General features: G+C 37.0%; 1 protein-coding gene and 1 long non-coding RNA gene across 4 annotated transcripts in view; both read left to right on the top strand.

Annotated features, from left to right (window-relative positions):
* Positions 1-2,461: 2,461 nt before the first annotated feature.
* slc4a10a (solute carrier family 4 member 10a) overlaps positions 2,462-22,801 on the top strand; it is a 131,840-nt gene continuing 111,500 nt past the window's right edge. For all 3 annotated transcript variants that reach the window (XM_087273346.1, XM_087273349.1, XM_087273345.1), the window contains exons 1-2: positions 2,462-2,705; positions 16,920-16,946. In XM_087273346.1, coding sequence (XP_087129472.1) covers positions 2,658-2,705; positions 16,920-16,946 — 75 coding nt within the window. In that variant the 5' untranslated portion in view covers positions 2,462-2,657. The remainder of the gene's footprint in view (positions 2,706-16,919; positions 16,947-22,801) is intronic.
* LOC147841672 (uncharacterized) lies at positions 18,863-22,202 on the top strand. The gene is made up of 2 exons (XR_015502427.1): positions 18,863-19,044; positions 20,038-22,202. It is a non-coding gene; the product is annotated as an uncharacterized LOC147841672 (long non-coding RNA).

Genomic DNA, 22,801 nt, shown 5'->3' with positions numbered 1-22,801 from the left:
GCTGAAGATTGTGGGTGTTTACAGCGGTTTGATGAATAAATATGAATTAGTAGCTAAATTGTTAGTGGTGCCAAACAGCATTTCCCGTTGTTTACATCCTTTTTTACATCCTCACTACAACATGCACTTACAGACATCCCAAGTCTCCCGGAAGTTGCGGGAGTATCCCTGAAATGCATAGACACTCGCGGATGCCCGCAAATGAATTATAATCTCTCGGAAATCGCGAGTCTCCTGCCCGGTCCTTAAATACGTTGCTCACCCCTCTCTCCACCGCATCCCTACTAGCTCTTCAGGTATGTCTCGCGCAACTCACCCGCACCTTTCTTAAGGTACGTCGCACGCAACTCATCCCCACCGCTCTTCAGGTATGTCGTGTCGCGCGCAACTCCCACCGCTCTTTGGGTACGTCTCGCGCGCACACAGCCCCCTTCTCAGATACGTCGCTCACTGCTCTTTCTTTGAGGAGTTTTCAGACTGCTGTATTAAAGAACAAAATTGTATCACAAATAATATATAAATATATTTATAGATTTTAATAAAACAAATTCTTGTGTTGTGTAGAAAAAATCTAATTATGTATGGAAAGCATCGTCAATGCACCGTGATGCACTGAGATATCAAATTGAACCGAATCGATGACATGATAATCGTAACTAAACCAAGCCGTAAGACCAGTGTAGAGTCACACCCCTACTTGTTATAGACCTTTTTCTTGGCTGCTGCATGGAGGGCGCCACAGTGACCATCATCTTCCGGTAGAATGTTTAGAACTTTCGTTTACAGCATTTATAACCGGTAAATTGCGATCCGAAAATGGGTTTCAGTAGCATTTTGAGTGGATTATAGAACTTTAAAAGGTGTCTGTTAAAGCTGTTATAATCTGTCAGATCTGTGGTTCAAGCACGAGAGAAAAACTGTATCATATAAGCCATGTTTCTTTTTATTTTGCTTAATCACGTGTCCTAAAAAAAAGATATTTAAAATAAAACAAATCGATATGATGTCTTTTGACAGCTTTCTTTAATAACTACATTACACAATACTTGTACTTTAACTTTCAGTACTTGAGTAGTACATTTTGAAATAAACTACTTGCAATACTTAAGAGCAAAAAAGGTTGAATACTTCAGTACGTCCCCTTAAGTATGGTGCTTAAAGTGCTCTTCAACTTTTACTCAAGTCAATTTTTGATAAAGTACTTGTACTTTTACTAAAGCCTGGGTCTCTAGTACTTTATACATCTCTGAAAGGCATGCAGTACAGGTAATTTGGGTCAGCTAAATTGTCCTTAGTGTATATGTGTGAATGAGTGTGTATGGATGTTTTCCAGTGATGGGTTGCAGCTGGAAAGACATTTGTTGCGTAAAACATATGCTGGATAAGTTGGTGGTTTATTCTGCTTTGGCGACCCCAGAGTAATAAATGGACGAAAAGAAAATGAATGAATGAAGAATGAGAACCCAGAACAGGTGACTCGAACAAGTGGAAGAATTTCTTTATTGAGACGTGTTGGCTGATCTGCAGTCATACAGCACCTTCAAAAAGTCCACAAGTCTGCAAGAGCCTATAGGAGTCTTGTATAGGTCTGCTAAGTTTTATTAAGTCTGTAAGCAAGTCCAAAGTGAGTCTATAATATGTTTTAAGAGTAAAGGAGTGGCTATGTGGAGATGGATAAACGGGCATGACTAGTTTAGTTGAAGATTTAGTTTCAGGGTCCTGAGGTTTCACCTGCCTGACCAGTTTCACCTGAGGTAGGTAGTATCACCTGAGGAGTTAAGACCCTGAATGAAACAAGCTAATTAAAAACCAAAGAATATAACTTTTCAGTTATATAAAGATTATTTATCATTTGGAACTAGATTATATACATTTTTATTTCCACAACTATTAACACTGTACCAGGCAATACATTGATGGGCAATATTTTAATGGCCATCCCTGCAGAAAATAAATAGAAACCTTAATATAATTTGAATGCTTTTAATGGTTACAATGGACATTTTTTATTGATTTTATTAGAAACCCTTATTGTCATTTTTATTTTATTGGTGATGTGTGAAAACCACATAATAAAATAATAAAAATGTATGTGAATATGTCCCAAACATTAGAAACCATCATTTCATCTAAGATTTCATGTTTAAAATTTGATGGTTTGTACAAATGTTTTTGAAGTGAAATGAAGTGAAAGCCATTAGAACTTCTGTAAAGGTTTATTTATTTATTTATTTATTTATTTATTTATTGATCAGCAGGGATAACCTCTAGCACGTTTTTACGCACTAAGGCTCGCAATTTGTTGTACTCGGCGCCCTCTATAAATAACAACTATAGGCTAATACTGTACTAAACCGAAGCCTTAAGTATCCGCTTGTCTCCTGAGTGTTACATCCATTAATCTATCACGTCCCGGTGGTTTCTGTTAACTCACGTGCTGCCGGTCGCAGCTGCGTCACGCGAGAGCAAATGACACGCTGAAGGAGCGCACACAGACGGACGCGCGCGACAGAATAAAGAGCGAAAAAACACAAACGGTTACTACACCGCTTCCGAAGCCGTTTAACCATTTACATGACATTTTCTCCGCCTTCCTCACAGTAGCCGTAGAGTAAATTCCCCACACACGAACAAGAAAATAAGCCAGAATATCAGGGATGGATGTGAAAGATCAAGGAGCGCAGATGGAGCCGCTGCTTCCTGCGGTAAGAACCTGTTTCGTTTTTTTTTTTAAATGTGATATCCGTTAATTCAAACACCATGACAAGATGCTGTTGTGTAGGGATGAAACTGGGCTTTAGTGGTTCGAGATACTGGTCTTTGAAGCATTTCATGGCCATCATCATATATTCACCAGCACCATTGGATGACAATATGTTTTAATTATTCATTACACCTTTAATACAGACTCATTGGCTTGAAAATAGCTTCGTGTTACACATGGATTCGGTGTTTGTAGTGTGAAGTAGATCATTATATACGTTTAGTAGTGTGTGATGATACAGTAGGCTGTGTGGTGTGGATGGATGAATGTGTTTTGCTTTTCAAGAGTTGAATGCTTTCATTTTCCTCTGAATTAGTTATGAATTTTGGGAAGGCTTTTGCATATGAATGCGCTTGACATGTAGATCCACCTGTTCAGCTTATTTACTACCTTTATTCGTTGGCATTCATCGTGTTACCGCGTCTTTAGAATTGGTGAGGCCATAAATATTTAAAGGGGACAGTTCCAGTGTAGGCTCATTGGAAAAACGTGACTGCCTACATACATTTTCAACACTGTAGCTACATAAATCTACCTACTGTATGTACTAGTTGGGTTTAAGTTTGTGGTAGGGGGATAGAAAATACAGCATATACAGTATAAAGATCATTACATCTGAGAGAAATCCCTATAATGATAGCTGTTCAAGAGTGAGTGTGCGTGAGAGAGGGAGAGATGATCATCTTTGAGACCCTTATGAAAAAGCCTGATATAAATTACAACTGGGTCTAAAACATTATTTGAAAAGTTATTTTCTGTAAAGGTACATTAGATTTTTATCTATTCATATCTGTACTTTATTATTTGTTTACTTACACGTTACTTACTTTCATAATAATTACCTGTTAATTAGACCTGTCACAATTTCTGTTTTTCGTTGTACAATATATTGCACCAAAATATATTGCAAAAAACAACACTATTGTCATTTTAAGACCATTTTATGTCACTCCTTATATAACGTCAGAGTGACAATACAACATCACCGTCAAGCAAGTACACTATTCCAAAGAAAACATAATATTTTATTCTTAAAAATATTAAATTTAATTTATAGTCATTTTAACAGTTAAATAGTTAAGCATTGTGACCAGAATGTAAAAGCACATATCCTAAATAAATAATAATAAACGTTAACAAAAAAGTGCAAGGTAAAAAGTGACAGAGGCAGATCTAGTTTCAGTTGTCAGACACCCACATAAAAATATATTATATTAATTTATAGTAATTACTAATGTGCTTTTGTAACCATACTGACACTGACACCTCTAATAGAAATAGAGATGTTGCACTATCAGCTAAAATGTTGCTAGAATTGTTTTTATGTACTGGGATATATATTGCATTGTGCAACAAATTGATTTATTGATTATTGTGACAGGCCTAATTTTAATTAATATTTATTGTCCTTTTTAGTCCAGTTTTACATTTATTTTGTTGTTTATTTAGTGTTTCTATTTAAGCACACATTTAAATATTTATTTCAATTTTTATAGTGTTTTTATAGTGTTTTTTTCTAGCTGTTATAATATATTTTTGTTATTATATTATTTTATTATTTCCTGTATTCCAGTTTGTTTTTTATTCAGACAATATTTGATTTATTTGATTCTTTTTTATATATAATAATTTAATACAAATCTATTTTTTATTAATTAACCTTTATTATTGTAGCACCTTACTACAACCAAGGTTAACCAAAGTGCTTTACACCAGTAAAAACAAATTATGCAACACAACTAGAAAGCAAAGCAAACAATGCAAAAACAGTGGAAGAAATGTTAATAAAATGCAGCAAAACATTAAAACAGAGACAAGTGTCAGTGCTACTAAAAGCCATTTTGGACAAGTGGGTCTTAAGCTTGAGTTTAAACATTTTGTAAGTGTGGATTTATGTTTTCATCTGTCTTCATCTGATACCAGTTTGTAAACCCCTGATGGTTTTCTTTACACTGTAAAACCAACAATGTCCTCCCTGTGTTTGCGTGGGTTTCCTTTGGGTGCTCCAGTTTCCCCAACTGAATTGGATGGACTAAATTGGCCGTAGTGTATGAGTGTGTATGTGAATGAGAGTGTTTCTCAGTACTGGGTTGCGACTGGATGGACATCCACTGCGTAAAACACATGCTGGATTAGTTGGCGGTTCCTGGTTGTATACTATTTCAAGTTATCTCCCCTATACCCTATATTTCTTTCAAAAGTTCCAACGTACTTTCATTCATTCATTCATTCATTCATTCATTCATTCATTCATTCATTCATTCATTTTCTTTTCAGCTTAGTCTCTTTTTTAATCTGGGGTCGCCACAGTGGAATGAACCATATTTGATTTACGAAGGGGATACCTTTCCAACTGCAACCCTGTACTGGGAAACATTCATACACTCTCATTCACACACATACAATGTGGACAATTTAGCTTATCCAATGTACCTATACCACATGTCTTTGGACTTGTGGGGGAAAGTATAGGTGACCTATAATTTACAAGGATAAATCTCCAAAGCTTGTGAAGACAAAAATATAGTATACTGTATGTAAAATGGTGTTGATTTATAGTAGCCTCTTTAAATGTATCTGTATTGTATATGAGATGTAGGCTATGATATTTCTGCAGGGGTTTGGATGTATCAGAGTTATTAATAAAAAACAGCCTGCTTAACAACAACAACAACAACAACAACAACAATAATAATAATAATAATAATAATAAAGATAATGATAAAAAATAATAAAAATTATAATAATTATAATTTCTGAATCTAAATGTACAAAATGGCAATAAAAATGTCTTCATAAAGGTATTTTTTACATTATTTGACCTTATATGTGATATATAGGCTAGTGTATCAGCCATTGTAATTGATGTTTTAGCTATTGTAATTGGTTTTGTAATGAGTGTGTCTGGCAACAGAGGTGAGGATCCAAATGCAGTTAAGAGATTCGTCTGGCAGGAAAAGGTCAAATCAGGCACAGACAGGAGCATGCAGGTAATCCAAAAGCGTAGTCAGAGTAGCAGGCAAGTGGTCAGGACAGGTGGCAAAAAAAACAACAACATAAAACGATGAACAAAGCAAAGGTCAAAACTATGGTAGGCAGGACAAGAAACACTTCGTAATGCCCACTTATAACAAGACTCAGCAAACAGTGTGTGTGAATGAGGTGTGTTTATATTTCTAGTTATCAGTTCATCATAAGTTTTCAGCTGTGTGTGTGCGTGTGTGTGTGTAATCAAGGGGAATCAGGAACTGCTCTATGTGTGCAAAGACTTCTTGGAGTTGCATTTCATATAGTGGCAGATGTGAGAAGAATAGATTGAACTTAAAGCAGGTCGCACACCAGAAGCGCCGCTCGGCGCCGCGACACGGCGCGTACATGACAGTTTAAAGTATCACACACCAGACGCGCACATTCGAATGATATTTAACATGAAACTAATCAGATGGCGCTCTGTGGCGCGGCTGAAAAATGAACTGCGTCCTGAGCCGTCGCCGGGCGCCGCCGACAGCCACCGACAGCCGCCGACTTGCGGCGCCGGTGTGTGTATCCTGATAGAAACCTATGTTTAGAATTCTAAAATACATGGCGCTGTGTGGCGCTGCGCGGCGCGCCGCCGAGCGGCGCTTCTGGTGTGCGACCTGCTTTATTGTTACTTTGACTATGTGTATCTGATAGGAATGATTAGGGCTACTCTATTATGGGAAAAATCATAATCACGATTATTTTGTTCATAATTGTAATCACGATTATCCAAAACGATTATCAGTTGAAGTCAAAACGATTAGTGCTCCTGTGAAATGTTTTTAATTAAAAAAAAAATAAATATTGCCCAAATGATGTTGAACAGATTCAGGAATTTAATAATGCTAATAATTCAGGAGGGCTAATATTTCTGACTTTAACTGTATATGCACAGTTATTTTCCTCCCTGTAAATAAGGAAAGAGAAATGAATACAGTAGAATAAAAATATGAAACAAACTGTGCTTTAAGCATCTTCACTGTAAGAATAAAACTTTAGTTACAAAAGTCCTTCAGTCAAAAGCAGTGAAGGATTTTGTCCTTTTGCTGTTTGATTAATAATGATAGAAACAGGCGGCAGCATGAATATTGGGCACTGTCACTTTAATGGTTTCTCTCTCGTGTCTTTTGATCCTCAACTCGTTTGTTTAAATGAGGGTTAATATAAATAATCACTAAACACCACGTTTTGACACCTATTTGACCATTAAAGCGCTCACATTAAGATGAATTTAGATGTGTGTGCCCTGCTCGTCTTTAAACGCACAGTGTGCAATTGAGGCCGAATGCCGACTGCATGTTGTTTGTGCGAGTGAATTTTCAATTAATTGCACAGCCCTATGAATAATACAGTACATATCGGCAAATTATATTTGAATGGATTGTTAGACTTCCATAGACTTTCTTGTGTGTTTTACAAACTCTAATTGTATTATTGTCTAAAAAAATGTCTAAAACATAAAATAACCATTAGGTGGTTAAAAACACTGCATAATTGTGATTATAATGACAAGTCTTTCTCTGGTTCAGCACCAGCCATGGCTCAGTTTGACAAGTAACAAGTAAACAGCAGCACTAGGGACATTATGTTCCTCACTTTAAAAGAGAACAAAAGCAGGATTCTGTAGTGATTTACCCTGCTGTTGCTCCATTCCTCCTCATCAAAGACTCCAACACGTTCGCGTTTCAGGAGCTGGATCATTGCTGTGGTGCTCCTGTCATCACTTTTGCATATTCGGCCGTTAACACAGTTTTTTTTTTGCTTATTTTGTGAGAAATACTCCCACACCTTGGATGACTAGGGTTGCACAGACTTCTCTGCTTTCGCCACATATCTTTTCTTTAACGTTACTTCCCCTGGCTTTTTGCTCTGTCCTGTCTATGAGGCGTCAAATTCTGCTGGCATCAGTGCGCGAGAGAGGCTGAGTACGTTCACTCCATTCCGTGCTCAACTAAAGTTTTTTTATTAAATCTGATCGATTCAATTATGAAATTTGATGCCAACGCTTTTAGTAATCGATTTTAATCGATTTAATGGATTTGTTTTTGCAGCCCTAGTTTTTACCAAAGGTAATATTGGATTTAAAAAATGCATATATGTGCATGTAAAACAATATAATTAGTACAAAGCAAAAAATTATTAGTGAATGCAGATTTTCTCTAAAGAAGTTGTTACTCCACCCCGTTTAGAACATCATTACAGACGTTTTACATTATAACTAATATTACGGTTTTGGAAACCAATTGATAGTTCAGCCATAAGTTACATCGTTGTTTGGGAAACACATGCCAGAATATTATGGGTCATGAGGTTTAAAGCCCAAACACCTGGATTAATCACAGCATATTTCACGGCTTTTCTAGTCCGTTTTTCATAATCTGTTGGTTAAGTGACCCCAGAACAAGCAGCGCTCGCTAGCCTCTCACTGTAATTGCTCTTCATCCCTGTATATAAAAAAAATTGATTGGATCAACCCAAAAAAAGCATCAGCCATCAACATCGGCCCAGAGCCAAAATCTCTGCTCTTTCATCTGTGAGAGTATGCTGCTGGAGTTGAGAAGGTTTGGCTCTCATCCTGTTGATTCGGCCATGCGTTCAGTCCTAAGCGAAAGACACACAGTCAAGATATTCACAGCTCCGTGCAGTCTGTTTGCGCTTTGCATTCCTGTCTAATCCTTTACGTGCACGCTTCAAAGGGCTCCAGAAGTTGATGAGAGCAGTGTACGCTTACAGAACCCTAAAGTACAGTTTGCCAATATGCGCGCTCGCAGCAGGAATGTTTTATTAGCTACTTCCTCCATTTTAACTTATCTGTACACTTGCATTTGCATCAGAAAAGCAGACGTTTAGTTGCATACAAAAGCAGAAGCTGACCTGGAAAAGGCACTCAGAGAGTATTTCTAGTGTTGAAGAATGTTTGAGTTTAGGACACAAGCCAAAATCATTTTCAGTGTGTCATACTTGACGCCATACTTGTTGAGTGTTGCCTGAGTGTTACCATTCAGTTTGAGCTGTACAAAATGCTTAAAAACTGTAATATCAGTACAGTTTATGGCAACACTTCTGCCAAACAGTCAAGAACAGCTTTTTGACAGAACATGAATACGTATATGATTAACAATAACAAAGATTTAAGGGTTTAATTTTCACTAAAAGTGAAAGTCCAAACACTGAAGAGCAAATACATCGATGTGCAGCTCCACAAGTCCCAAACCAAGCAAGCTAGTGGTGACAAAGATAAAGAACAAAACTTCACCAATTAGCAAAAGTGAATAATAAAAAAAAAAATTAAAAAAAAGAGAAACCAGGCTCAGTTGGGCACGACTATTTCTCCACTGGCCAAACTTCTTGTGCAGAGCTGCAGTCTAGGCGCTTAAAGCCTGATTTATACTTCTGCGTCAAACACCGGCGTATGCTACGGCGCTGACGCATAGCCCTTCGCCGTGGCCATCGCCGTCACTGACGTGCACCTCTCAAAAAATGTAACTACACGTCGCAACGACGCGTAGCATAAGCTCTGTGATTGGTCGGCTTGGTAGCGCTGACGAGTCTGGGCGGGACCGAGAGGCGCGCGAATGGCGCGACGCCGCGCGAGCGATTGTTTACAAGTGTGGAGTCCCGTGAAGGAGCTCCGGATGGAAAGTTTTGTTTTGTGTTTACCTCATAGTTAAAGTTGTTGCACGTCCGCCGGTTCCTGCCTCAAAATGAGCGAGTTTGAGCCACTTGTACATCCCGGAAGTGTTCAGGAAATGCAAAAAAGTAGCGAAGAAACTTGACACAGAGGAACATTTACACCTCACTGCCAACTAGCGTTTCGGAAGTGTTAATGCAGACCGGCAGAGACAGCGCGCAGAAGTATAAATGCACAGCCACGCGCGTTGCCTGCGCCGTGGGTTACGCCGGTCACTTGACGCAGAAGTATAAATCAGGCTTAAGGCGGGAGAACACTGGACATTCATCATAGAGAAGCAGTAGGTGTGAGAAGGTCACCGGCTGGCCCAAGGGATCAATGATGAGACTCGTCTGTCACTGGGATCTTTCAGTAATTGGTCTCATGCTCTTCACTCCTCCATCATCTGCTCAGGATACGGCCTGGTCGAGGATTACCTCTAGAAGTCCTCTATGGTTGGCATCATCTCTTCACAGGTCTTGGCTCAATTGCACTACGATTAAGATTATTCATAGCACCCAGATGAGCATGTACCATTAGTTCCATTGGCTGGGAATAACATACATTGGAATAATGTGATTAACCAATCAGAATCAAGTTTAAGAAAGCCTTGTAATAATGTTAGTAGTTACATGGTTTGCTGTTGAAATTCTAGACTCTGATGGGGATCAAGCAACTGAGTATTATGCTCCAAAATATTTGTAAAGAGGTAGCTACACAGTTAGACTTTACCACTATTTTACAGTTATTTACTGCAAAAAGGTCCAGTAAAATACCACATACATTCTTCACAGTTCGCTACTGTAACATGCCCTGCAGTGTGGGTCATTTAAAAACTTTTACAGTAACTTATTGCATTTTAGGAATTTGCTGTATTTTACTGTAATCCAAGTAATCAAGTACTGCTATTGTAGTTGAAGACAAAAATTCAGTCATTTGGAATTTAATACAATCAATATACCTAAAATAAAGGTTTTGTTTTGCTAGTGTAAAATGCAAATAAATTACAGTAAAAGTACTGTAAAAATGGCATAATCCAAAATTAAAATGTGGTAAAAGGGCATTTTACCATAGAAAGAAGTTGCGGTTTTATTGTAAAATTAAATTGTAGTAGGGTCCTGCTACTGTAAAAAACATTTACTATTTGTAAGTTACTGTAAAGGGGCAGTTGCGGTACACTGCTGGCAACATTGCTGCCAGTAAGTTACCGCAAGAATACAATAAAATGTCTAACAGTGTAAGACGTATTACTATGAGCTATTGGATATACCTTTATCATTTACATGCACACACAACCTCTCTCTTGCAAGCTCTCCCTCTCTGTCTGGTTGTGACCGATTTAAAGTGGAGAATATTAGCTCTAACATGTCATAACTCACTAAAATTCAGTCAAATATTCTGCTGTAAAGAGCAACACTAGTTTTAACTTATCTAGAATTTGGTAAATGACCACTGAATACACAGGGTAATCAATAGCTTGCCATGCGTTAAAGAATTAAAAAAAAACATGTAGCTTGGTGTATGGTATGGAATATGGAAAATACAATTTTTTTACAGTATTTTTTATTCATCGCTAACGTTAGTTAATAATAGTAGATTCGTTCTTTGTTAACAAAAACAACTTTGTAATTAAATAATACTTCATTACAGTAGTATGGATTTACAAATTCAGCCCTAGTATTGTTTATTCTTAGTTCATGTTACTTATTACATTAACTATCATGGGACTTTATTGTCTCACTATTAGGTAGTTATTTTTTGTATGATTATTATTAACATTTCGTCTGTTAATTAGTACGATAAATAAGCAATATCACATAAGTAGCAGTGTGATATGGCTGCATATCGACACTGGTGAGAAGCGTGCATTGGCATGAGGCCACAGGCCAAGTGCTTTAGTGTCCCACCAGTGATGTGTGTGTGTAAGAAAATCAAACACAGAGGTCTTAAAATCCTTTTGTATGGAACTACCTTTTATCGCGATTCATTCATGTCTGCAGCTGGCCAAGAGAACAGCAGATACAGTTGCAAATTCACCAACATCACTTTAGAGCTAGTATTTGAATAATTTTTCTAAAGTAATATCCAAAGTGATAACAAAACAGGTGATTTCTCTGACATTTTAAAATTATAAGGCTGGTGGAATGAAATGCCTTCTGCCTAGAGAGATTTCCCAATATTTCTCTGTTACAATTGGGAGATCACAATAATTAACCCTGAAAAGTCCAAAGCAACGCAATCATTACCAGATAACTGTTGTGTTTGCAATAAGGAAAAACATTAACACATGCGGGCATTTCTTCTTTCTTTCAACTGAACTAGTCTGCAGTAACGAAAATAGGAGACTCATTAGAAGCAAACAGATGGCCAACCAAAAAGTAACTCAGGGTTATATAAATAGTGGCCCATACAAAATACAACCCATCTCACACTCACTACACTACAATTATGGTATAAATACAGCACTACAACATTCAAAAGAGAGAGATCGACTTAGAATGTCACTTACCAGTTTAATAATGATTTGATCAGCAGTAGTTAGGTTTAGGGTTACGCTAAGTTTTTCTCTTTTAAGGGCTTATTATGCAGTCTCTGTCGCCCTCTTGTGATGAACAGCATCAACCGTCTTTGCTCTGCTCAAAGACAGGCTAATAGTCGCTGACGCACTCTTTCAGGAATTATAAATATTTAAAATAGGCACTATTCTTATAAATAAACTGCATAGTTGCAATCTAAACAACTACATTCTTGACTAAAAAGGCCTCAAAAGTACACTATGTTGTCCAACAGATGCAATATTTGTCAAACTGTAGTGAGTTTATAGATCTGCTGTCACTCTATGTGGGTGGAGTAATGCACAAGAGTGAAGATGCTGTAGGAATGCTGTTATCATGGGAACGTCACATGGCTATCAGCAAATCAGATTCGAGACCCAGACAGAACTGTTGTATAATAATAAATATACAAGTATGTACTCTGCATGGTCAAGTTGCTAATCAATATCTAAACTAAATTATTATTAACAACAAATTAGGAATGTACTTAGTCTTGTTAATAACAGTGTGACCCAATTAACAATAATTAGGTTATTTTAAAATAAATATTGTTTATTGCTGATATGGCAAAACAGATTTTTCACCCGATGTTATTTTACATTCATTACCACTGTAGTTTTTATCAATAGTTTGAGCTTTAGTTTTATTTACTTTAGATTTATTTTTAGATTTAATATGTGTGTAATATTAATTCAGTATCATTGATTTAAATTTTACATTTTATATTAGTTTTTGTTTAAACTATAAAACACTATATATATATATATATATATATATATATATATATATATATATATATATATATATATATATATATATGTTTAAAATGAACATTTAAAACAATAAAAAGAATATGTCTTTGTGATGATCTGCCTGAGCTGAGGGACAGATTGAACACAGCGTCACTGGCAGAGATCCAGCGGTCGGTTGAATTGTTTCTGGTGTGCCGGTTGAATCCACTGGGCTGGTACATTTAGCTGTAGTCCTCGATGTTAGCTGAACCGATGCCAGTGATCTGTGTCCCAGAGGGCCTTTTCTGACCATCATAAGTCACTGGCTGCTTAGCTGCAGCTGGTGCCCTGAATGCAGTTGTGTGTGTTTGTGTGTGTGTGTGTGCGAGAGAAATAAAGCAGGTCAAAGAAGAATAAATCTTTGTCCATCAAAAATTTGATTACAACTTTATAATGTAAGATACTGTTTGCTCATCTGATCCTTTGAATCACTTGCTGGGCTTAATCTTTCAGAACTTTATGAAATCTAAATGGAATTTCTGTTGCTCTTTATATCTTAGTGTATGTTAGTTACTTAGTTATGTTAGTTATGAACTAAGATTAACAACAATACTAACATTTATTAATTATAGATACTTTAACTGATGCATTGTTAAATCTTAAGTGGTGTCTTTTAAGATTAGTTAATGTACTGTAAGTTGTACTAATAACTTAATTTTCATTGAATGACTAACAAAAATGAATAAATAATGTAATAAATGTGTTGTTTATTATTTGTTTATCATTCATTCATTTTCTTTTCGGCTTAGCTCCTTCATCAATCAGGGTTCGCCACAGCGGAATGAACCGTCAACTTATCCAGCATTTGTTTTTGAAGGGCAAAATGTGACAGCAAAGACTAGGGGTGTAACGATACCTAAAAGGCACGGTTCGGTTCGGTTCACGGTTTTGGAGCCACGGTTCGGTTCGGTACGGTTCGGTTATGTTTGCTGTGGGGTTAGGGTTGATGTCATGTTAACAGCAATGCTAAGGGACAATTCACTTAATAACAAGAACATCTTAACTTTTTCTTTATTAACTTTGTCATCACATTTTTAGTACAGTCAGGATACCCGAGTAAACAACTAGAATTAAATAAATACCTCCAATATAGACTAGTCAGAAAAAAACTATTCTCTTTAGTGCAGCCATCTTAACTAAGTAAACTAAAATTAAATAAATAACTGCAGTGTAGACTAGTGAAAGATCTTCTTCAAAAACACCATAATATCCACATTCTCCGATGAGAGGCTTGATCTCTGTGCAGACACAGACGCTCATTTTTGATTATATGGTTTCATTTAGATAGATAGGTTTCCGTTTAAATTAATGAAAAATATACATATACTGTGTTTGTAAAGTGTTTTTTCATGACATATTCACCAGTAAAATACATTGCGGTTGTGTCTGAAACTAATGTTAGGGTTGTAGCCGGCTGTATGTTTGCCTCCCGATCTCTCTCTCTCTCTCTCTCTCTCTCTCTCTCTCTCTCTCTCTCTCTCTCTCTCTCTCTCTCTCTCTCTCTCTCTCTCTCTCTCTCTCTCTCTCTCTCTCTCTCTCTCTCTCTCTCTCTCTCTCTCTCTCTCTCTCTCTCTCTCTCTCTCTCTCTCTCTCTCTCTCTCTCTCTCTCTCCCGCTCCCTCTATGCCGGTCATTTATGTAGGCCTGCCTTTTTGACAGCTGATTGGTCAGGAGACCGATCTATCATCATTTGGCGACGCAGCGCGGGAATGTAAAAAGCATGTTAGGAAGAGCGGGAGAGAGCGCTTTTTCCTTTGATCTCGTTTTTTGTGTATTTTTCTGACATGATTATGATTTTCGTTGTTTTTGCTTAACTTTCGTTGGGGTAAAATTATTTTGCATTACTTTTGCCCACTTTAAGAAATTTTTTGAGGTTTGTACATTTTTATTTCAATTGATTTGTATATTATTTTTTTAGCTCCGCTCCTTCCCGACAATATAGCTGTATCTCCTCAAGTTCAGTCTTAGTGTAAGGTGGATAGGGAAAATGTCATATGATTTCCATTTTGCAAACACGTAGAAAATGTATTGTTAAAGACATCAGGTAAGAGGTGAAGGTCATCTTTGTTTATTTTATTCAGTATAGGGAAGAATGCGGCGCACGGCGCTGAAGACCTTTTTTTTCTTTTCATCAGATGTGTTAAAATTGGTTCAATTAGTTAGAGACAAGTGACGTCAACCTCAACAATGGCAGCAGGGGGCGTGAGAGTACCGCGGTACGCCACGAGAGTTTCGCGATACGTATCGTGGCTGGTGTATCGCGATATTTCTGTTCGGTTTTAATATCGTTACACCCCTAGCTAAGACCCTTTGCTGTTGCCCACTAGGGTTGGGCGATGTTTACCAATTTGCCATCGTACGATGTCTAATGTGAAACATTGCGATGGACGATGGCATCGTGGTCATATTTGGCAGAGGTGAATTAATTATTTATGAATAATTAGCTAATTCATAATGAATTAACTATTTAATTATTTGTAGCCTATCCTTTCAACTACCTGACCTGTATGGCTTTTGTTTTACCCATAAACAAATCATAATTAAATAAAGATAAGTTGCATACAAATGACCATCTGTCAATCACTTTTTCCGCGGGAGGTTGGTTGGTATAAAAGGTGCACAACGAACAGTAACTGAGGTTTTCACAAGTGTGAAAGTGAAAGACTGAAGCAGTGTACTGATGCTGTGACACGTTACCTGATAGATTCAAAAGACAGAAGAGTCATTAGATAGAGACAAGATTAATTAAATATCACAATTAATTATAGTGAGATGCGACCCTGCGGTACATCCTTGATAAACTGTCCGATGTGCACTGCTTTCTGGAGCTTAGATGAGAGCATGACAGTGTGTGTGGCTGTCTGTGTGTGTGTGTGTGATCACATGATGTGCGTTTTCAGCAGACGGAGGGCTGTTTAGAAATGCTAGGTAAAACACAGTGTGGATGTGAATCATTTTCGTTCTAAAATGTAATTTAAACACTAAGACGTATTAGTGTAAACGGGTCCTAAGTGTGTATTTTTCGCGAGCGGGTTTGCGACGGGGGCGGGGTGGAGGATCGACTATGACGGCTCAGCATCGTGTTGTCTATTAGCCATCGCCAATGGACGATGGCATTGTCTATCGGCCCAACCCTATTGCCCACCTTAAGACTTGTTTGAAGGAAGAATTGGACAAAATTACACCTGAAACACTTCATCACCTGGTATCTTACGTCCCTAAACATCTTTTAAGTGTTGTGAAAAGGAACGGCAACATTACAAATTTTTTAAATGCTTTACTGTTTCAACTTTTTTTTTTAAAATGGGTCGCAAAAACCAAAATTGGTTTACGTTTTTATTTTGAAAAACAAAACAAAACAAAACGAAATGAAACAAAACAAAAAGCAATATTGAGGAACAAATTAATTCATGTTTGTTGGACTGTCTGCAAAGAAATACAAGTTAAAGCCAATCCAGAAATCGCTACTTTCTTTTTCTATTTGCGTTTTCCATATTGTCACAACTTTTTCTAATTTTGTGATGTAATTTAATGTGTTATTTAATTGACGGTTATGCCAAATTAAATATTTAGAGTTGATGGCATTAAAGCATTTCATGGAAATACCTGGAAGTTTCTTTAAATCTCATGAAACAAACTAGAAAACTATGTTTTGACTGTGTTAGTTTATCAAAGGATGTTATGCAGATGCTTCCTATGTATATGCTCAGGGATAGTTCACCAAAAAATAACAGTTCTGTCCTTTTACTCACCCTCCATTTGTTCAAAACCTATTTAACCTTCTGTCTTTTGTTAAACAAATTTTGAAGAATCCTGGCAGTTGGTACACATTGACTTCCATAGTATTTTGTCTTTCTACTATGGAGGTCAATGGATCCCAGTAACCAGCATTCTTCCAAATCTCTTCATTTGTTTTCAACAGAAGAAAGTAACCTATAAAGGTTTAAAACCATATGAAGGATTTTAAATGAGGCCTTTTTATTTTTGTGTCAACTATACCTTTAATTAATTGCATGTAGATTGTAAAGGTTTCAGACTGTTGATATGTTATGTTATAATATATGTTATAAAACACAGTGATGATGCCAGTGATTTTATTGCTTTTCTGCTCCTCTGCAGGTTCAGAGTCCTGCTAGTGATTCTGAGGTGAGTCCCAGTTCTTCATTTCCTATGTTCGGCTTTTAACATCATGCACACAATGCTCTGGGGTTTGGATTTAATTACTGTTTTGTTTGTGAGAGCGAGCCGGTGTCTGGTCTTGCATCCAGATGATGCGATTCACTGTGACTGATTTTCAGTCAATTTTTAATGTCTCCATGTGAGAGTGACACCGCTTGACTGGATATCTGTGGACACGCAGCGAGGCTTGTCACTTGCTGTTAATTCAGATCTCCATGCACAAGCTTCTGGATGGCAGCACAGTTTAAGAGATATGGAGGATGTTTTAGGACAATCTTTGTTTAGTCTGGAGAAGCTGCAAGTCTTAAGAGAGAGAGAGAGAGCAATTTGTAGTGATAGTGCTCAATTTCGATATAGAAACAAATCAGTAACACTTTAGTTTAAGAACCAAATTTCACTAACTAGTGACTTATTACCTGAGATAGTAGCTGTTTATTTGTAATTAAATCTTTTATATTCTGTATGATCTTTTTCCACATCCGTAATCCTAATTAATTCTTAAACCTAACAACTACCCTAATATTAATAAGCAGCAAATTAGGAGTTAATTGGGGCAAAAGTCATTGTTAATGGTTTGTTAATAGCAGGAATAGATTTGCATTTTTAATTAAGTTAAATTGTAGAATTTTAACATATGAAGTAAAAGCATAATGACCAGAGTTTAGTTTTGTTAAATAATGCTACATAATCTTCTACAAAACTAAAACAGTGGACAATTAGGCAGAGGGTGAATAAAAATGCTAATTCACTTATCACATTATAGAAATGCGGTGATAACAACGTTTCAGTAGTTAGCACAAAAGCAGTGTTGCCCAAACTCGGTCCTGGAGGGCCGGTGTCCTACATATTTTAGTTCCAACCCTAATTGAACACACCTGATCCAGCTAATAAAGCTCTTTCTAGGTATACTAGAAACTTCCAGGCAGGTGTGTTGAAGCAAATTTGAACTAAACTGTGCAGGACAGCAGCTCTTTAGGACAGAGTTTGAGCGTCCCTGTGCTAAACAAAGCAGCTGCACTGGGATTTAATGTGCATTATGTGGAGATAATCTAAATACTACGGTGATCGAGATAGCTGAGACAGGCTGCAAATTCGAAAGACACATGCAAATAGAAAAACACTAACAATCTGAGAAAACATCTTCATTAATTTGACACTTGTAAGCAAATTCTCACAAATGCAGAAACACACTGCGAATTAAGCAGATAACAATAGAAATGTTCCAGGGGACCCCAGAAATAAAAAAAACCTGGCTGTTTCCTGTTTAGAGTCAGCCCTCTTGTCAGATGTGAGAGAGTTTTTAAAAAAAATTTTTTTTAACTGTGCTCATATGGTTCCATTTTGCAAAAATAACCTTTGAAAAATCTGGCTTTGTTACTTTTTTGGGTCTTCTGACACCAGTGGTGGGGCGTGTATTTCACACCCAGGATTTCAGCAGCATCCTACATGAATTAGGCCACCTCTTAATAAAACCATCATAATGAAACCGTGGCAATTGAAACCATAAGTATTACGCATTGTGGTAAGAGGTGCCTATTTAAAATGCTTTTCTATTGGTAGAGAGTGTTTTTATGTGCTGTTTACGTTCAGAGTGCCTCTCGTTAGTGATGTGACGTTTTGCTCCGAGGCTTTGAAGCTTGTATCAAGAAAAAAACAATACATTTCGCAGTGAAGCAGTGTACCGAAGCTTGATTCGTTTTGCCATCATCACATGATCAGTGATGTCCGAAGCTTCATTTTCGCCTATACCCATGGGACAGCTTTGAATTTTGATTCAAAGGTTTAAATACCCTCATGGGTTAGTAAAGTGTATAGCGAGAGATTAGGCGTCAATTACATACATTTCTACTGTTTCAAAGCACTGCACCGGTCACACACACCAGTAATTAAACTAAAATATAATAGTAATTTATAGTAAAAAGGTTTTGAACCATACTAAAGTGTAAGAGCGTATTTTTTTTACAACTATCCAGGCAGGTGGCTGTTGTAAACAAATTGGGAGATAATAAAGCATGGAAAACCGTTAACAGATGGTGACTACATGAAGGAGTCATTCATCCCTATAGTAGAACACCTATTTGCAGACTTCAAAAACAAAACCAAGATAATACAAAAAATTAAAGATATACCTCTCACCGCTAAGACAGTGAAGGAAGGAAAGGGCTATTAAAATGGCAGGTAACATCACCTATCAGCAAACCAAGGACATTAATTTAGTGCCAGCATACTCAATTGCCTGTGATGTGACCGATATTTAATGCGCTTTTATGCAGGTATGTGAACTCTGATGGGCCGCAAGAAGAAATGATCAATTTAATACCACTGAAAGACCAGAGGCTGTGCTGAAATGTTTAAATGACAACGAAATAAAACACCAACCACCTGATTTCAGTGGCTATTTTATCATGAAGGCTCATTATGTATTTGTAGCCAACTTAGTCATTTTTATAGTAGGCTAATATAGCTACTATAGATACATACAGCATGTGTTTCCTTCATTATAAGGCTTATATAAGGCTTTACATTTTTTGTGGCTCCAGACATATTTGTTTTTTTGTTTTATTTGGTCCAATATGGCTCTTTCAACATTTTGGGTTGCCAACCGTTGTCCTAGAGCAGTGGTTCTCAAACTGTGCTACGTGTCCCACTAGAGGTACGCAGGCTTCCTTCTAGTGGTACGCAGAGTAATCCAATATCAATGTCATATGTACATGCAACATATATTTCAAAATTGATCAAAAATGGTTCATATATGAATATGATGACATATAGCCTATATTTATGAGGTCCAAGCAACATTTCTAGGTTTTTATTTATTTATTTTTTTTTACATATAAGCACAGTACAGTGTTAATGTTCAAACTATTTATAATGTTTAAAGTGGCTGATAATAATAAAAATTCTTAATAATAGTAGTTAATCTGTCACGATTTTAAACTGCAGAGTTGTAGCTGCCTTACTGGGCCTACTACGCTACTGTATTTCAATACTGGTCATTATGGTGGTACTTGGAGGGACAATTTTTTTCTGAGGTGGTACTTGGTGAAAAAAGTTTGAGAACCACTGTCCTAGAGCATTCGCCTCCCATGGAGGGATCGCTGGTTCGGTCCCTGCTTGGAGCGAGTGGGTGAATGAAGGATTAATTGGAATATGATATATATTAATACTTTGAATTCCTTGGATTTTACTACAGTAATCGGTGGTGTAATGTAACAAACCTTATGTGTAAAAACTACAGTAATTAAGTAATTTGTTTATATTACTGTTGTTGTATTACTACCTGAATGAACTGGTCAGTTGTGAACATTTGACATTATTGCAGCACAGTGCTTTCCCACACTTTAACCAGAAGAGGTCCTCATCGAGCTCTGATTTAGAAAGCTTCGAGTAACAGACCTTTTTCCGATACAATTGAGTCGAGCGCTTCACTGGTTCAGAAAGCTTCATTTCACCATCACTACCTCTCGTTCTAACCATCTGCTGCACCTCATGTTTTTGACGGAGTGCTCTGCAGTTGACAATAATATTAAATATTATTAAAATTGGTTGGCAAACTGTCGATCTTTGTTCGTAAAGATCATTCTTGGATGCTGCTCTTGTACCAAATCATAATTAGAATATCTTGTTGACATCACCTGTTTCAAATCACATCATTATTTAACCAATTTACCTGATTACTAGTCCTAAACTGCTCCTGTCCCAGCTTTTTTTTGGAATATGTTGCGGGTCTGAATGACAGGAAAGGATGCATATTTACAAATGATGAAGTTGACCAGACAAAAGATGAAATAGTTGGTGTAATAGAGTAAATTTAGAAAAATCACTACGTTCTTTTTTTGTTTTTGCGTTTTCTTTAATCTCACAATTTTTTCTGATTTTGAGTTGTACATACAGGACTATATTTTAACTAATTAAAGTAAACATAATTGTGCTGAAAAAGGAATTGGGTAGGCTAAATTGTCCGTAGTGTATAAGTATAAATGAGTGTGTATGGATCTTTCCCAGTGATGGGTTGCGGCTGGAAGGGCATCCACTGCGTAAAAACATGCTAAATAAGTTGGGGGTTCATTCTGCTGTGGCTACCCCAGATTAATAAAAGGACTAAGCCAAAAAGAAAATAAATAAATTATTAAATGTGCTGAAAAAGTGCTCAATATTTTACGCTCCAGCACTAAGATTGTTGATAAAGTGGTTGCCTAGCAACATAAAAAGCACAGCACACTGATCTTTTATGAAGCCAACAACAAAAAGCATTTTCAGAAACGGGTTTCTCCAGACAAATAATCCACACAAAATATTAAATTAGTAGATGCACAGGTATATTGATTGAACTCACACACTCACTCCCTCACTCGCTCACTGACTCACTCGCTCATTGACTCACTCACTCACTCACTTACTCACTCAATTACTTGCTCGCTCGCTCACTCACTCACTCACTCACTCACTCACTCACTCACTGTCCTTTGGCAAACTCTCTAATTTATCAGGGGTCGCCACAGAGAAATGAAGAGGAGAATACTCTGACATGTTTTATGTAGCAGATGCCCTTTTAACTGCTACCCAGCATCAGGAAACACCCATACACTTTCGCATTCACAAATCTAATCATTGGTAGAAGATGCAAACTTCACAAAGAAATGCCTCCTGGCTCAGTCGGGACTTAAACCAGCGAACTTCTTGCAGTGAGGCGACAGTGCTAACTTGATTAGTTCACTTGTTGCCTTAAAACTATTATGTAAATGATTGATCGGTATAATTTTAAAATTAAGTCGACTTAACAGTTCCATGTTACAGTGGGTATACTTACTTCTTTAAAGTGAAGTCAAGTTGTTGATTTTAAGGCAATGGGTTTACAATTTTTTTAAGTCGCTTTTTACATTGTTTATATTACATTACATATAAATGATTACTCAAGGTTTAGATAGGGTTTCATGCAAATTAAATCAAGATACTGTTTTTTTTTTTACTTCTTAAACACAAAGCTCCACAGAATTGCAGAAGTATGAAACAAATGAAGGTCAATATTTGTTATTTTGTTAATGCAGAATATCTTGTATCTTTTTCTGTGTGTATGTCCATGTGGCACTTGAACTTTCCATATGTCTGTTGATACATCTGTTTTCTGTCCTCTACGTTTAAAGATATTGTGCTATAAAATAGTTGCAGTGCATTTTGTATATATGAACAGAACAGTAAAGAGATAAAACCAAAACAAAAAAACAGCTAGGGATGACTGTATGTTTAGAGCAAAAACTGTCCGTATTTGTGTCCGGTGGATCGATGTATCTCTAGTGTTGGTGATATAATGATCTGGAGATGAGCCAATGTGAGCAGACGGCGTGGCCGAGGGAAACATGCTGATCTGGAGGACATGCAGCTCTGAGACCTGTGGAGAAGCTCAGGCTGCTTCACGTCTCTATAACCAGAGATTTACACGACTGCATGTACGATTCATCACTTTAATAACCAAACACACCCTGCTTAAAAGCCCACAGTGCTCATGGGAATGTCATCATCCAAGAATTTGTTCGTCAGGTGACGTGCCTGAGAGCTGGAAATGTTGATTCTCAAGAATATGCAAGCTGTTTGAAAATTACACAAATTTGTGAATTTGAGAAGAGATGTATTGATCAGGGCTGTTGTAGGTAGTCATCAGGAAATCAGATGTGAAAATTCTTGTAATTTATTGAACGCTGATTTGTCATACAATATTTATCTGTGGACATTATTATTTAAACCAAAAATCAAGCAACCTTAATCTTTAAAAATGAATATAATGTAGGGCCAGATGGAATCTGCGGACGTTTTTTGCTATTTCT

Source organism: Danio rerio, chromosome 11 (assembly GCF_052040795.2).
Source record: "Danio rerio strain M-AB ecotype USA chromosome 11, GRCz13ab, whole genome shotgun sequence".
Taxonomy (NCBI): Eukaryota; Metazoa; Chordata; class Actinopteri; order Cypriniformes; family Danionidae; genus Danio; species Danio rerio.
The sequence above is the reverse complement of the archived record's forward strand: the minus strand, read 5'-3'. Positions and strand labels throughout refer to the sequence as shown.